The 16,858-nt window shown below is 40.8% G+C and overlaps 1 protein-coding gene and 3 non-coding genes across 7 annotated transcripts in view; 1 reads left to right on the top strand and 3 right to left on the bottom strand.

The window, feature by feature from the left end:
• The window catches only part of NARF (nuclear prelamin A recognition factor), a 38,331-nt gene extending 27,320 nt beyond the window's left edge, over positions 1–11,011 (top strand). For all 4 annotated transcript variants that reach the window (XM_065562703.1, XM_065562704.1, XM_008163846.4 and 1 more), the window contains 4 exons: positions 625–697; positions 4,055–4,192; positions 5,037–5,194; positions 7,021–11,011. In XM_065562703.1, the coding sequence (XP_065418775.1) occupies positions 625–697; positions 4,055–4,192; positions 5,037–5,194; positions 7,021–7,262 (611 nt within the window). In that variant the 3' untranslated portion in view covers positions 7,263–11,011. The remainder of the gene's footprint in view (positions 1–624; positions 698–4,054; positions 4,193–5,036; positions 5,195–7,020) is intronic.
• A 2,203-nt stretch (positions 11,012–13,214) lies between these two features.
• Positions 13,215–13,286, bottom strand: TRNAQ-UUG (transfer RNA glutamine (anticodon UUG)). Its single transcript has one exon. It is a non-coding gene; the product is annotated as a tRNA-Gln (tRNA).
• A 1,030-nt stretch (positions 13,287–14,316) lies between these two features.
• Positions 14,317–14,388, bottom strand: TRNAQ-CUG (transfer RNA glutamine (anticodon CUG)). The gene has a single exon. It is a non-coding gene; the product is annotated as a tRNA-Gln (tRNA).
• Positions 14,389–15,809: 1,421 nt separating this feature from the next.
• Positions 15,810–15,881, bottom strand: TRNAM-CAU (transfer RNA methionine (anticodon CAU)). Its single transcript has one exon. It is a non-coding gene; the product is annotated as a tRNA-Met (tRNA).
• Between the last annotated feature and the right edge of the window lie 977 nt (positions 15,882–16,858).

Raw genomic sequence — 16,858 nt, 5'->3', positions numbered from 1 at the left:
CTTCCAACCTTCTTGCCCCCCAGCAGCTTCAAACAGCTGCCTTTTTTTTTTTTTTTTTTTTTTTTTTTTTTTTTGCATAGAGGGGCGGGTGGGAATGGAAGGAAAGGGTTGTCTTTTAAGATTAACCTGCCACAAAAAAAATTCTTCCTTTTTGGGCAATGTGGAAATTTCTCCCAAATGCCACTCTGCCCCAAGGCTCAGGAGGGGTATTATCTGATACTGGGCCAGTGATAGGTTGAAAGTTATTAATTCATTCTTAAACACTGCCAACATAGTTTGGTATGTGGCACATCCAGAAATGTCTGGTGATGTGGTATGGAGTAAAGGTATTCTTGGAACTCATATGGGGTGACCCGCAAGACTCATTCATGGCTTCATACGAGGGTTGCCAATTTTGGATCTATTCCTGGAGATTTTATCACCTGATATAATCTTTTAATTAAAGATTAATCTTTAATTCCTGGGGACTCCAGGCCAATCCTGGAGGGTTGGCAACCCTACTTCACACCACACTGTCTATTTGTTTTTGCTCTGCTTGTCTGTCAGCTATCTGCTTTCTTGAAGAGAGAGACTGTGTGTACTTTGGTTTGTGTTTAAAATAAAATATCCTGCATTGCCTTACAGGTGAAATTGTCCAAATAATGGAGCAGAAAAATATATCTATGAAAGAAGTGGCTGAAGCGGCTGTAGACAGTTTGTAAGTAGCTTTCGCTGTGGGCTATGTTGTCATTGTGCCAGTGATCAAATAATGTTCTGCCATACATAGAAGTCACCACATGTATAGTGCTATTTCAAACAAATAAGCTATTCAAAACAAGAAAGTTTGCATGCACCAAAACCGGACTACACTGAAACCTGTTCACATGCACAGTGCCTAAAGAAACAAGCATTTTTCTTTCAGAGGTCTCTTGTATCTCCCAGTGCATGAAGTGATAAAATGCAACAGATAGCCCTTTCTAATGGATATATTTTTATATTAATCCAAAACCAATCATCTAAAACAGCAGCCCCTTCCTAAATGGATTCCTCTCTAATTTTTAAAAAAATATAATTTAAAAGAATGAAACCTGTGGTGTGCCAAGATTGTATGTTCAATAGGCTTTGGTGTCTGCAATGGATATGATTAAAAAAAAAACCCAAGTAGCTTTTATTTGTATCTTTGTGCAGTAGTATTAGATCTGTATAAAGTGGAGAGATTCTGGATTCCACTGAAATGATGACTTGTGTTAGTGTTATCATGGGGTCTTTTGGTGTCCACATCTATATGTTTTTTTTTGTTTGTTTGTTTTGTTTTGTTTTTAAAGCTTTGCTATAATTGAACGTGTGTAAGGGTTAACTACTCATTCCGTCAGGTTGTGTTCTCCTTCTAGTACCCAGCTTCCCACTAGACTGGGCTGGGGCAATTTCTGTGGGGTTTATTCTGTGTTCTGTCATCCCCTCTCGTTCAGACCAGCATCTTCACAGTGAATTTCCATTTTTCCTATTGTCTTCATGCAGAATTAGTGACAAGTGAACATCACCTTCTTTGGGAATGGTAAATGTTTTTTTCCTGAATAGAGCAACTAGGTTCTATCCACATTAGATCAAATAAATACATCTATTGGTTAAACGACAGCAGAGAAAAGCCAGGTCATTGCAAAACATTAGAGTATTTGTTTACTCGCTGCCTAGTATGGAAACCATCATGTACACTCACAGAATTCCTAGGCCACTTAGTTAGTTACAAAGGTAGAGTCTCAAAGGTTATCCAGTTCCAAGTTGTGTGTGATGCATGTTAGTCCAGTCTCGTTCCACAGCTGCATAATGAAGTGACAAACTCACTCTCCTGCAAAGAGTGGAAGAAAGCTCCTTCAAGACTATCCAAAATCCCTTTGAGTTTATCCCTTCATCCTCAAATTGTATCCCACCTAGCCATTGTCTACACTAGGGAAGTCTAGGTTACACAGTGATAAGAATGCCTAAATCCTGTTTACACTACAGCCTCCGTGATTACTTCTGCTAATGGGGCTGCACTGGCTGTGAGTTAAAGGTACCCATTTTTTAAAAGCTTACAGAGAGGGCCAGGTTGGTGGCTTTTTGTTTTATTAAATGATTAAAGACCAAGCTCGATCTCAAATTTTAAACATTCCATTGGAATGTCTTTTAAGCTGTATTTGGGCTAATTTATATTAGAGGGTGAGAGCAACACCTTAAGAGGGATAACGTGATATCAGAATTGACTACCAGACTTGACATCACAAATCTTCACCCTTCCCTGTGGTGATTTTTCACCCATTAAAAGTAGATCTTCAGAGGAATAGGAATGAAGTGAGAACAAAAGCTTCTCCAATGGAATCTTACATTTAATATTAGACTTAAACGAAATTAAACTCCTCTTTAAAAATAAGCACCAATCTCCATCTCTGGAGATATTTAAGAGTAGGTTAGATAAATGTCTATCAGGGATGGTCTAGACAGTATTTGGTCCTGCCATGCGGGCAGGGGACTGGACTCGATGACCTCTTGAGGTCCCTTCCAGTCCTAGAATCTATGTATCTATAACACTTGAAGCTGTGGTATAATCATTGTGATTGTTTGTTCAAGTTACTTTTTAATCCTAAATTACTTCTGTTGTAATTCTGATAATTACTATCTTAACTGGAGAACATTAACATAAATAGAAGTTAGGCAAATACAGGACATACAGACACCAAACAAAACCACAGCTGGTAACAACAAAAATCACCATCAATTAAATAAATCCACCACTAATGGTCTGGCTCAAAGAGCAGGTGGACATGCTGTATGCCTGGTTCTCACTTGTTAAATGTAGCTAGTTCCTTAGGAATAAAACCCCAACTTTTCTGTGGTTCTTTTAAGTTAGAAGTTTGATATATTATTTTGCATTAACAATTCCTGCCTTTGATTTCTGGTTGAATGTAAGGGCTCGGGCTGCTGCTGCCAGCAGAGTGCACAATCTATATAGCGCACAGGTCATGCTGGGATGCTCAGGGAGGAGTGCAAAGTAGACCAGAGCTACAGATAGTTTTCCAGCAGAAGTGAGAGCAGGGTGAAGAACTTATTATCCCTGGAGCAGCCAACAGGCTGGGACTGCTGTCAAAAACGCCTTTTTCTCACAATAGTGATGCCATGTATTCCTAACCACTCCTTTTCTATCGGAAAGATAAAATATGTGCCAGTGATTCTGTAGGGCTGCATTCCAATCACTTGCTCACCTTGTGTTGCAGCTTAAAACTGCCATTTTGGTCACTAGAGATCATTCAGTACAGTACGATTCTTTGACCAGACATGAGTCAATTCCTGTATTTATTTACTTATTTATTCTACAAATTTCAGCTTGGATAATTGTGTTCTGCCTACAGGTTAATCCAATGTCAATTGGATATAGTATTTTTCACTTCCTGCTGTCCAAAGCTACCATGTTCCATGGAATGATCCCTCTATATTGTTTCTATATCAGTTTACAAACACCGTGTTGGAAATCCTTAGGCACACACGTAGTCCCATGGAAGGCAGCAGAACTGCTCTCATGAGCAAAAGTTTGCAGGATCAGGCCTATGATCTGTAAAGTACTTTTAGATCCTTCAAGGTTAAAAGTGCCTCCTACATTACAATGAACATGATCTGATATTTATTCTTTCACATTAATTTTGTTTTGGCTGGGGGTTTTCACAGTTAAAACAAGTGTTTTCAAATTGCCTGAATACTGATACGACTCAGTTTCCATGTGACTTTGAGTGTGGCTTTTAAAATGCCTCTGAACCAGCTTAACCAGCTGGCCTTGATGGCTGTTTCCAAGCCATTTCATTCTATTATGTATGAATATATTTTGTTAAACTTTAGTTGCTTGAAACTACAATTTTATTTTTCCTCTTTTGCCATTTTCATTTTACCATTGTCTCAAAACACAAATTGGACAAGTTCATTTCTAGGAACAACTGTGTTTTTCCCCTGACAAAAAATGTTATGGGAAAGAAAAACAAATCTCATTTTCTTCAAGTGAAATGATCAGACTCTGAACTTCTTTCTCCCTCCTTTTTGTCCATTTTCTAAGGTTTGGTGAAATAAAGGAGGAGGACGTAGTACGGCATGATGGGAGGAGATCTGATGGGTACCTGGAGCACATCTTTAAACATGCTGCCAAGGAGCTGTTTGATATGGATGTCCAGGAAATCACCTACAAAATACTAAAGTAAGTTGGATTTTGGATCTCTGTATTAATAGGATGGGATAACATGAACCTCAGTGCAGTAACTTGTTTGCATTGTCCTTACATAAGATACCTGTAAATTCACCGCTGGAAAATCACTGTTACTAACTCTTGTTTTATTAATAATGCTTCTCATAGACTCATAGACTTTAAGGTCAGAAGGGACCATTATGATCATCTAGTCTGACCTCCCGCATGATACAGGCCACAAAGCCGTCCCAACCCTTCCCCTTGCCTCTGCTGTTGAAGTCCCCAAATCCTGTGGTTTGGAGACTTCAATCAGCAGAGAATCCTCCAGCTAGCGATCCCCGCCCCATGCTGCGGAGGAAGGCGAAAAACCTCCAGGGCCTCTGCCAATCTACTCTGGAGGAAAATTCCTTCCCGACCCCAAATATGGCGATCAGTAGAACCCCGAGCATGTAGGCAAGATTCTCCAGCCAGACCCTCATTGGCCATTATACTATTTACCAGCGATGGCACGCTATTCCTTTGACTAAAATCATGTTCCCATTACACCATTCCCTCCATAAACTTATCTAGCTTAATCTTAAAACCAGACAGGTCCTTCGCCCCCACTGTTTCCCTCGGAAGGCTGTTCCACTTCTCCTTTGAAGATGGAATAGATATTTGTTCTTCAATCTCCACCCAAATTTTTATTTAACCCACAACACTTAGGAACTAGAAGTCCTGCCCATTCATCCTCAGGTTATCCCTTTTGCCTTCTATCATGTGAGCTCTGTGGGCATGTACTGAAATGCTTGTATCATCCTGTTAGTAATCCCCAAGGGATCTGAGGGTTTAGAATTTTCTCTGTCTCTCTTTACAGAAACAAGGACTTCCAGGAGGTCACCCTGGAAAAGGACGGTGAGACAGTGTTGCGCTTCGCAGCTGCATATGGCTTTAGGAACATCCAGAACATGGTCCTGAAGCTGAAAAAGGGAAAGTTCTTGTATCATTTTGTGGAGGTTCTTGCCTGCCCTGGAGGTAAGAATGATACTGGATCCATGGTGACTTTTTTCTGTTTCTTTGAGTATCATGGTAAGGTTCCAAAATGAGCTGATCCTTATTTTAACGATAGTAAGATGTTTGCCACTCCACCATCAAATCTGAATGGTCCAAAATAAAACACACCTGTTTAGGCTTTCTGAGAGTCCATTCCATATATTAGGTTGTCCAAAATGAGAGGGACAGTATTTGTTTTCTGCGGGGTGACCTGTAAGCAGCTAGCCCAGAGTGCTGAGGGGTTGTCTGCCCTTTTGTGACCATACTGAGTTTCAATGGAAGGCCTCTGAAATACAGAGTTGAGGGCAAGAGAAGAGTGTGGGACCTAGCTGGCGAAGAAGGGAGGGGAGGAGGAGAAGAGATTGTTGCTATAGAACTCCCATCAACATTTGGACACTTGCTGACGATAGAATCATTTTTAAAGGTGAACAGTGACTTTTAGCAGCATCAGTGGGGCTCCAGCGGCTCTGCAGGGGGGGGAGAAGCGGGAGAGGGGCCGGAGGAGCCTCCCCAGTTGGGAGCTCAGGCGGCCAGACAGGACGGTCCCGTGGGCCAGATGTGGCCCGCAGACCGGAGTTTGCCCACCCACCCCCGGTCCTTTAAATACCCACCGGAGCCCTGGGGAAGCGGCTGGGCTCCGTGGTTATTTAAAGAACCGGGGCAACAGAGGCAGCTGGAGCCCTGGCCCTTTAAATAGCCCCTGAAGCCCCCTGCTACCCTAGGGCTCTGGGGTTTTTTTAAAGGGCCCGGGGCTCCCCTGCGTCTACCGCCCCGGCCCTTTAAATAGCCGCCGGAGCCCTGGGGGAAGCGGTGGGGCTCCAGCAGCTATTTAAAGGACCGGGGTGGCAGAGGCAGCTGGAGCCCCCTGCTACTCCAGAGCTCTGGCAGCTATTTAAAGGGCCGGGGCGGTAGAAGCAGGGGGAGCAACGGACTTTTCAAATAGCCCCCAGAGCCCCGCTGCCGCTACCCCAGAGCTCCAGCAGAAGGGCTCTGGTGGCAATTTAAAGGGCCTGGGGCTCCAGCCCCTGCTGGGAGCCCCAGGCCCTTTAAATTGCCCCCTGGGGAAGCCGGGCCATCCCAGTATAGCACACCGTCTCTTGCCGGTATGCCGTACGGGGGCGTACCAGCTTAATTTCACCTCTCTGGGTAAGGGGGTGGGGCTGCAAGCTCCAGCGGCTGCGCGGCATCCTTACACAGCAGCATGGTAAGGGGGCCAGGCCGAGGCTGGGAGGAGGGGTTGATTAAGGGGTAGGGAGCAGTTGGAGGAGGCGGAGGTTCTGGGGGGCAGTCAGGGGTTGGGGAACGGGGGGGTTGGGTAGGTGTGGGAGTCCCGGGGGTCTTTTGGGGTGGTGGTGGATGGGGGGGTCAGGGCAGTCAGGGGACAGGGAGCGTGGCGAGTTGGGTAGGGGGTGGGGTCCTGGGGGGCAGTTAGGGTGGGGGGTCTTGGGAGGGGGTGGTCAGGGGAAAAGGGGGGGGCTGATGGGATGCGGGTTCTGATGGGGGCAGTCGGAGGCAGGACGTGGGTTGGGTTGGATGGGTGGGTGGCGAGGGGGAGACAGGCACATGGGGCTTGTACTCACCACGCGGTTCCCTACCGGGTCTTCAGCGGTGGGTCCTTCACTCACTCCGGGTGAAGGACCTGCCGCCAAAATGCCGCCGAAAACCTGGAGCGAGTGACGACCCCCCTGCCACCGAAGTGCCACCGAGGACCCGGTAGGGAACCGGTTCTTAGGATTTTGGGAGCTCATCACTGGTTCTTCTCCCAAACAAACTAATCCCGTCTCACGGCTGTGGTGTTCTATTTTTAGGGTGTTTAAATGGAAAAGGCCAAGCCCAGACTGAAGATGGAAAACCTGACAAAGTATTGCTCAGCCAGATGGAGGAAGTGTATGCTGCAATTCCTGTCAGGCTTCCAGAAACCAGCCTGCATGTGCAAAAGCTGTACCAGGACTGGCTGGAAGGGATGGACTCCAAGAAGGTCCAGGAAACTCTGCACACCAAATACTGTGCAGTAAATCAAACAGCAAGCAGCATGGATATCAAGTGGTGACAAATCAGGCTTACAAAAGATGGAAAAAACTTGCATAGGTTAGTTATGAACTCAGCACTGGAAACATTCTATGCAATTGAGGATGCTATGCACTAGCCAAGTGTATGACCAGTACACTTTTCTGAATTGCGGAATATTACTTAATACAAAGAACCATTGCTCAATTTTTTATTTTGAATGCCTTGGTTCCCTACTGGGTCTGTTAGACTCTTATTGTGCTTGACCTCCTGCATATTTGGGACTTCCTTGTTTAGTTAAGGTCTGATCTTGCAAGATATGGTGAGCACCTTCTTCTAGGTGTACAATGCCCTCGACTCGGAGTGAAGCTAATGCAGGCTGAGGGTTCTCACCACTTTTACAGAACTGGCGCCCTCAACCAGGAGCTATTGTAGTCCTTATGTATGTGATTCCTTTCACCAGGCAAGAACAGCCACCCTGGTTAGAATTGTTGTGTTAAGTGTACCGTAATTTAGAACTCTTTTTGCCTTGTTAACCAAAAAATGAGGATTTTACACAAAGCAACCGATGAAAAATGTAATTGAAAGATTTAATTGACTCCTTCCACCCCTACACAAAACAAAGGTTTATTCACTTACCAAAACATTGGCAACAAGCTTCCTACAGACACACTAACCACAAGGGAGAACATTCTGATATAAATGGAATGTCTTTAATAATACTAAATGGTTGTAATACAGTCCTTTCATTAAGGATTTTTGCTAACAGGCTGGTTTGTACAAATAGTTAAACCGTGTTAATCTCTCTCCTCAGAAACTTTCATCGTGAATTAATCTTTTCTGTAACTTTTATTTTCTTTTGTCTGACTTGTTTATGAACGCGAGATATGGTGACCCCATCTGAAGACAGGCATGATGTCGCCACGTGCCCTGCAATCTTCACCCTACATTGGTTCTACGCTAGACCTCAGTCCTGATTTACAATACTTCTGCTACTCCATTTCTGGCTAGTCCTGAGCATACACAGTGTCAGATTGAATCCAGAGACCAGATACATTTGTTGAGTGCCTCTAACTAAAATCTTAATTTTGGAACATTCTTGAGCTGATAAGAATATAATGTAAACGGATAGTGCTAGTTTGGGGGCATTTTTACGTACATTACATGGCTGCTTAATTTAACAAGCTTAAAAAACGGTGCTTGATGGATGTAACCTTCTCTACAGCCTCGCAGTTCAGGGAGGGATGTTTAAGGATGTGATGTGAAATTCCAGCCATTACAAGGCTTCCACCAGATTTCATAGCAGCCTCATGCTTGTTTTGATTAGTGGCGCTCTCAAAACTGGAATGATTTCAGCTTTCACATTTTATTGAGAAAATATGAATGGGGTTTGTCATGATCTCAGGAAATGCATGAATGCAAATCTTGTGGATTTCTTAATATCAGTTACTGTACTTGTGTGTGCACAAAGCTAATAATACAAGATCTCGATGAAGTATATTTGAAATCAGGATCTACCCTTGGCATGTGGGAAGTGAGGCATTCAATGCTTCCAGTCTTCTTTTTTAATAAAAATAAACTAACAGCAGAGTCGATCATATTCCTGTTGGAGGCAAATGCGAGTTTTTGACTTAAATAGGAGGAAGCTCAAAACGAGGAGGGGAAATAAAGGGTGCTGAAATATGTGGACTTGCTGGAAGGGACAACTGATTTAAAATGAACTTGTTGATGTGGTTGCAGGTTTCATCTAAGCTTCCTTTACTTTAATAATACTTTATTTCAATGCAAAAGGCATGTGGATCTGACTTGTATGGCTACCTGCATGCAGAGTAAGCCTTCAGGTTTGTTTGTTTGTTTTTTTAATAAAATGTTACATTTGACGCAATAACTGAACTTCTAGAGCAATCTACCTCTGTGCTAGGAAAAGAGTTTGGAGCAGCAGGGAGATCCTGGAAAACCTACACATCCAAAAAAAAATTAAAATTGTCTGTTAAAGAATGATCTGTGGATTACATGAAGTTTGTGAACATCTTCAGTACTTGAAAGCAACATGACCCCTTCAGTTTTAATTTCTTGATCTATTCTGATATCCCCAGAACCCTTCAATGGAATTACATTGTAATTAAGTTTTATTATTCTAAGTTAGTATATACATATATTTTTATATGTATATATGGCTTAAAACTGGTTGATATGTTAATTTATATATATAGCTTCAGTTCTGTGTACAGTTTGTTTATTTTTGTAAAGGAAAATGTGGATATACTTGACAATGTGAAAAACTGGTTCTCAGTTTAAATTTTTGATTAAAATTTAGTTCTTCACTATGCTGTGAAAGAACTATCTTCCTGTGGGAATCTTTAAGTAAATCTAGAGAGTAAGAACAGCTTCATCTCATGGCAGCTGCCCATCACTGAACAAAAACCCTCTCTGCCATTTTGCTTGCACACACATGCCTGTTTCATTCAATAGATTCTCTTTCCATACTTGAGTTTCCACAGGAACAGTATCAGATGAGACAAGGCTGGCTGTAAAATACTAGTTGTTCTTTCCCATTATATAAAGGGAAATTAAGAAAATCATCAGATTAAGAATTCACTTTCTTTCAGCTTCTCAATTTGAAATGCTCTGCACTTAAAAAGTAGCGGTGTAACCATCTCTTAGAACTGTTACATGCCACAACATCTCTTTAAAAAAGAGTGCATTTTGAATGTTCATCCAACAAATAGCTGTAGTGGCTACATATAGTATCGTTAGGTGTTCTATAATTAGGGATTGTGGGAGTTTTCTGATTTCTTTTCAGTGTTTAATTTTTAGAAAAATTGAGACTATTTTTGGAATAAAAAAATCTGATTTTATCATTTAAAAAAAATAGTTTTTCTATTAACTGTCAGTTTGTGAAACATTCAGGAACCTCCTCCGCAAAGTTTAACATTGCAAACATAATTTTTCAGTGTTTTTCAGAGACTCTCTACATTTTTTGCTTCATTGAGGTTTCAGCTTAAAACTGGAAACCCTTATGATTTTAGGTATGTTGGGAATGCTCATCAGGTATCTAAGATCAGATTCTAGCCTTTACGTCTACATTAGGAAAGTTACGCCTTGTTGACAATGGGTACAACTAGCTAGTTTCTGAAACTGTGCTGAACATAATGTAGTCCTGTCTACACTTGCAATTAAACTGTTTTGCAGCAGCAGTTTATTTACATTTGTTGACAGCACCCTGAATCACCAATGTGTAACGTTCCTAGTGTAGTCACAACCATAGTGCTTTACTTCTCAGTTGAATGTTGTGCTGGGACAATTCATCGCTGAGTACAAAACAATGTGGGGGTTTGCTGTAGATTTTTTTTTTTTTTTTTTAAGGAAAACTAAATCTGTGTTTAAAAATCTTTGGCAAAATGAAAATGCTAAACTGTATTTGGAGGTTGTCTTTAATGCCATAAAATATCCCAGACATTTAATGTACTGGTAGTGAGAGGAGTTGTATTATAGTATTCTTCTGAGGTCTCTAATGGGAAGGGTAAGTGTTGTAAAGACATCTTGCCCAGACCTCAGAAATAAGAGAGTTTGCCTCTTAGCAGCCACTGCGCCAATGTATTTTTGTTTGTTCACAATACTTCAAGTGAATACGATCTGGGACTATGATAGCTAATAAATACATGTCTGTACACAGCTCAGCAGCTTCAACTGGATGATATTTGGATGATGATCAGTTATCTAAACTCTGGTGCTTTGTATTTCAAAAGGAGCATGAACTTGAATTGCCCTAATAAATATCTTTGAATCTAATCTTGTGGTGATTTTGTTTAGTTCCATACATGGGCCTCATCTTATTCCAAGGTGCATATTGCCTCGACACAGACACACATCTCTCTGAAAGCCTAGCAGCCCCACACTTCCTACAAATGTTTGTTTTTAAAATGTTTTGAGATGGTCATTAACCTAATGTGAGGGGAGGAGACTGTCCTTCGATGTCCCTTTCAGAGACCAGAGTCTGAGTGAGCCCATATCTCACTATCCTGCCAGCCCCTCCCTAGGGCTGAGTGTGCTGATTGTCCAAGGTTGTTGGTCCCGATCAGTCTGGCGAATGAGATACCAGCGCCACTATTCTTTAAGCTTATTGCACAGTCATTAAACTGCCGAAAGGAAAATAAATGTTCCTCATTTAGAGTTGCCTTTGGACACATGGCGATAACAATACTTTACATCTACTGTTGATAAGACATCTGGACTAAAACACTCCAACTCTTCCCAGTCGAAGTATGCAAGCAAAAACCTTTCAGCTAATTGTAGGAAATGTTCAGTTACCCTCACTTACTATAGTACTGAGTGACTATGTAAGCCAGCCAGATGGCTCCTGTGGGGTTCCTAACTTTGAAAACCATTATGGGGAACAAACTGGTAAGTAACTGATTATACTGTAGCATCAAGTACCTACACTGTAGTCAGTTCATTTGAAGCACTTGAATGCAAAGACTTGTACTCTGATTCTGCAACTAAGGAATTTGCTGTATAATCCATCTCCTGGGAGCAGAATTGTGCTCCAGAAGCCAAGATTTAATTTTCAAAATAAGTTTGTAGCCATCAAGATTGGGAAGGAGCTTCCCAAACATGAGACAAATGTAACTTTCTGCTTTGTTTTCGTGAGTCTGTAAACAGCACCTCCAAGGGCTGTTTCTTTACAAAATTGTTCTCGGCACCTACAGTGTGAAATTCTTCCTGGTGTAGGAGATGCTACAAAAGACCAGATTTTTAAAGTTATTTAGTCACCTAAAGATTCAGATAGGGGCTTACTGGGATTTTCAAAACCACCTAGGTGCCTAACATCCATTTAAATCAGTTAGGTGTTTTTGAAAATCCCACTAGGTGCCCAATCTGACTCTTTGGGCAGTTAAATACCCTTTGCACCTTTTAAGACAGTTGGTGGGGTTACCTGGGCAATGTAAGGGAAAAGAAGGAACTGCCTGCAGAAGGGAGGGCTCTGCATCTATGCACTATGGAGCTCTCAGGTCGCCCCAGCATAAACTGGCTGGAAATAGAGAGCAGGTGAGGGGATCTCAGATTATGTGGAGCCAATGACTCTAGGGAGTAGTCTCTATGCAGAGTTGCAGCTTTTTAATAGGTGGTTTTTAAACCAAAGCAAAAGGTGGTCTGGATCAGGAACGCCGCCAGCTTTTCTGCTGCCCTAGGCCGCAGAAGGTCCCGCCCCGAAATGCCGCCCCCCACAGAGGTGGCGGAAGGTCCCGCCACCGAAATACCGCTGTGATCGCCGCCCCCCAAATTGTAGCGCCCTAGGCAACTGCCTAGGTCGCCTAATGGGTTGTGCCGGCCCTGGTCTGGATACTCTTATCTTGGTTTGGTTTAAGTCAGTTAACAGCAGCTTTAAACTGCAATACATTACAGTTAAACTGAACTAACTGTGCTCACAGTGTAATTAACTTGTGCAAATCTGTGTAGAGAGGCCTAACCCCACCCCACCAGTGTCCAGGCAACAATAATAGTGACTTTTAAAGGACACATTTTAGAATGTAGTATAAAATTTGACTAAACTGCTCTTAAAAAACTAAAATTCAGCTTTTGAATAAAAGGATTTTATATAATTGGGCATCACACTATGCCAGATTTAAACAAAACCTGTTTAAAATTTAAGGACTGAATGTATTAGGTGAAATGAAACAGCAAAATAATTTGTGTAGGAACCATAAAAACACGGTGCAGTGTTTATTTAAAGTTTTTATAAAGCACAAATATTACCCTATTCGGTATCAGAACACGAAGAATAATGTGAAAGTGTAGTGCATATATGAACAATCTTGTTTAAAAGAGATTGTCTTGCAAAAAAGTCACTACCAACAGATGTATTTATTCATTCAGCCCCTTTTATTTTGTTATGTAATGTCTTCCAACTTCGTAAATAAGCACTTACTGCGGTGCCAATATCTGTAATGATTTTATTTAAAAAGAAAGCTGGCAAAAATACCGCAAACAAATAAGGTTCTACCGAGATTTGAACTCGGATCGCTGGATTCAAAGTCCAGAGTGCTAACCATTACACCATAGAACCAGATGGTGGCAGCAGTTTCTGTACAACTGGCTAATAACAATTATTGACTCATTGTGCAACTCTCTGTCACGTTTTGCTCCCATTCATTAAAACAGAGGTTCTTTGCGAGAAAATGTATCTTACTAAGTATAGACTTTATTCTTCGCTAAATCTCACTCCTCCTCATCTGTACAATATGTTGATTGCACTGATCAGTCCCTCTCACACATTAAAGTGGCAAGGAACGTGCCTCAGACTGCAGCTTTGGTTGTTAGAAAAAGGCAAAGCTGTCTCCTGTTTTGATACATAGTGCTGGGCATGCAAAAGAATGCAGCATTTCCAACTGAACTCGCATACAAGACGCTGACACGACGCAAGCCAACCCGCTTCTGATGCTTTATATAAGCTTTGTGGGGCTGTTTCATTGGGTGCTTTTATGATAGAATATTATAGTTCTAGATAACATTTTAAAGCTAAAATGTGAATAACAAAAGATAAATTCACAGATAGGCCCAACACAGTTAAAGTTAGATAATAAATACTTACTTTTGCTATAGTTAGGATTACTTCCATTTCACTATAGAAGGAGCAAATGATTCTTGCCCCATAACTCATACACACTACAGAATTCTTCTAGCAACGTTATAATGACCTCACAGTACAAGCAATTACTAGCTTTAGTTTATATTTGAAGGTAATAACAGAATCACAAGAAAATTGATATAGATATAGCTATAAACACCCTGCAGTTTGTTTTCTCCTTTAAATAAAATTTCCTTTCCATTCATTTTCCAGTGACATCCAATACACATATAATATTCAATGTATAATGTGCTATAACGTGCCTTTGTTTGTCGTTTTAAATATATTTTCCAATTAAATCCACAGTTTTTATATTTACTTGGCAGTAAAGAAAATATAATAAATAAAATATGAAGACTTTTAGGTTCCATTGAAATAATATTTATATACTTAATATAAGAGCATACTTACTTGGCACTATTTAGTACAGAAACTAAGTCACAGAAATAAAACCTGGGAAAAAAAATCTAGGTTCCACCGAGATTTGAACTCGGATCGCTGGATTCAGAGTCCAGAGTGCTAACCATTACACCATGGAACCACCTGACTATAGCTTCAGAATTGATCCTATTGAGGTAACATCATAGCATATGTTTTTTCATGTGTTATTTTTCCCCCTATGTAAAATTCTACATGTTAACTACGTCCTGAAGTAATCCAGCAAAATTTATTCAATAATAAACAAATTATTTTTAAAAAGAGCCTAGAAATACATGACATTTCTGTACTGCTTTCCTAGGGCTGACACTGATGCCTTTTTTTTTCCTTTTCAAAATTCAGCAGATTGCCTACTTTTCGATGGAATTTCTTATACATATTGCAATTTTGCACGATTTGCTTTAAATTATGAATTTTACATTGTTGCCTACGTGTTGCATTTTAGTCCACCTTATTTATGCTTATTTTTTTCCTTCTGTGCAGTTTAGCTCCACATATTTAATGTTGCAGTTTTGCTTGCCAAGTAGCATTTTACAATCCATTACGCGTTCCACGTTGTATTATGTATTGTAAGTGGCTTCTAAAGAGCTCCCTCACCCCCTCTCCCATTTTATTAATACTGTTGATATTGTAGATTTTCTTTAGTAAACTAATTTCAGTAAGAAAAAAAAAACACTTTGGAAAAATCACAAACTGAATAATGAATTACTTACCCCACAATCTCTTTGGAATTATTCCTAATGAAGGTACCCAATCTTCAACCAGATGTGGGAGGGGGAGGAATCCTGCAAGATGCAGCCCTTTGGGATCCATGTTTCAGAGCAGATCCAATGGCAAGATCAGAGCTTACCAGAGCCAATCCTCACAGCTGCCCTCTAGTCTCATTAACTTCAGCCTCTTGCAGGATCAGACTCTAAAATAAAAGAATGTAAGTCAAATAACGAGTATTAATCATAATAAATGATTGGCAGTAAACGTGTAGAATCAGAGTGAATAGTTGTGAATAATAACCTATGCCGCAGTTTACTATGATAAAGAGAAAAATAAAAGATTAAACAATAACACTGAAACATTAGTCTGGCTATCTGTTTTGTTTGTTGGTTTTGATTCTGTTTTTTCAATGCTTAACACAATAGATCATCCGTAAAGCCTCTGTGTGCAACGAACTACCATTAGTACTCATCATAATTAATCATAGGCTCTTTGTGCATTATTAATTATTATTATTATATCGGAAGTAACGGCCCATGAAGTACTGTTGTAGATACAAATATATTTTCACTATATATGAGTATTAGACAGCAATGACTTTATTGTCCCTTAAATCAATAAATAATATCACAAAATATTATTAACAATGAATTATAACTGATAGGTGTATGCCCCCAAAACAGTTTTTGAATAAATTAAGTGATAGACTATTGCCCAACGGAGCATTCAGGTGAAATAACTTTAGCTTTAACATAAGTATTGAAAAATGTCACTACAATAAAGCAACACATTTTTAAAGGAGCAAAAGGTAAATAGCAGAGGATGGTTTCGATCCATCGACCTCTGGGTTATGGGCCCAGCACGCTTCCGCTGCGCCACTCTGCTCCACGCCGTTGAGAAACCACCTATAGCCCTTAGAATGTCATATATCTAATTAGTGCGATTTCTTTTCTCTTTTGCTGGCGATAGTAGCAATCGCTGAAACGGCTGTGCATAGATACTCAAGAACTTTTCCATCTCAGCAGCACGCTTCCACCCGCCCTCTCCACACAAATATGCTCCTCCGAAATGTCCTGTGCAATGGTTGAGATACAAATATTCCTCTACTCAGTAAAGTTGGAGCTTCTAATGTCTCCCTCTGAAATGCCAAACTGGGATGACCATGTCTATTAGGTGAGTTTATCTGCATCACAGCTTGCACAGGCTGGCAATAAACCCAGAGATAAGGGAACCATGACAAATTAAAAGGAGTACTTGTGGCCCCTTAGAGACTAACAAATTTATTAGAGCATAAGCTAATAAATTTCTTAGTCTCTAAGGGGCCACAAGTACTCCTGTTCTTTTTGCGGATACAGACTAACACGGCTGCTACTCTGAAACATGACAAATGACACATTTTCAAATCTATTTTTTGCAGTAACAAACACTGGGACAATATTTTCCTCCCCCAAGCAGAGGGTAGGGAAAGCACAATGCATTTATGTGCTCATGAGGCCCAAAGGGGAAAATGTTGGCTCCCTAGCACATTCCTCTTATGGGCCCATGAAAGTATAGAAGTCTGTGGTGGTCCCAGTCCCCTATACAGAAATGAACCATTAAATAATTATTATGAGGTGACTTGATCACATTTACAACTACATATGTTGCCCCTTTTCACTCAAGCAAGTAGCCAAATTTCAGGACCTTGAGGATGTTCCAGTGACAGGTAGAAATAGCCTAAATCTGGTATTTTCTATAAAGAAGAAGAACAGGAGTACTTGTGGCACCATAGAGACTAACAAATTTATTAGAGCATAAGCTTTCGTGGACTACAGCCCACTTCTTCGGCTGTAGTCCACGAAAGCTTATGCTCTAATAAATTT

The sequence above is a fragment of the Chrysemys picta genome, chromosome 12 (genome assembly GCF_011386835.1).
Source record: "Chrysemys picta bellii isolate R12L10 chromosome 12, ASM1138683v2, whole genome shotgun sequence".
NCBI classification, from domain to species: Eukaryota; Metazoa; Chordata; order Testudines; family Emydidae; genus Chrysemys; species Chrysemys picta.
Note: the sequence above shows the minus strand (reverse complement) of the source record. Positions and strands in the feature narration are given on the sequence as shown.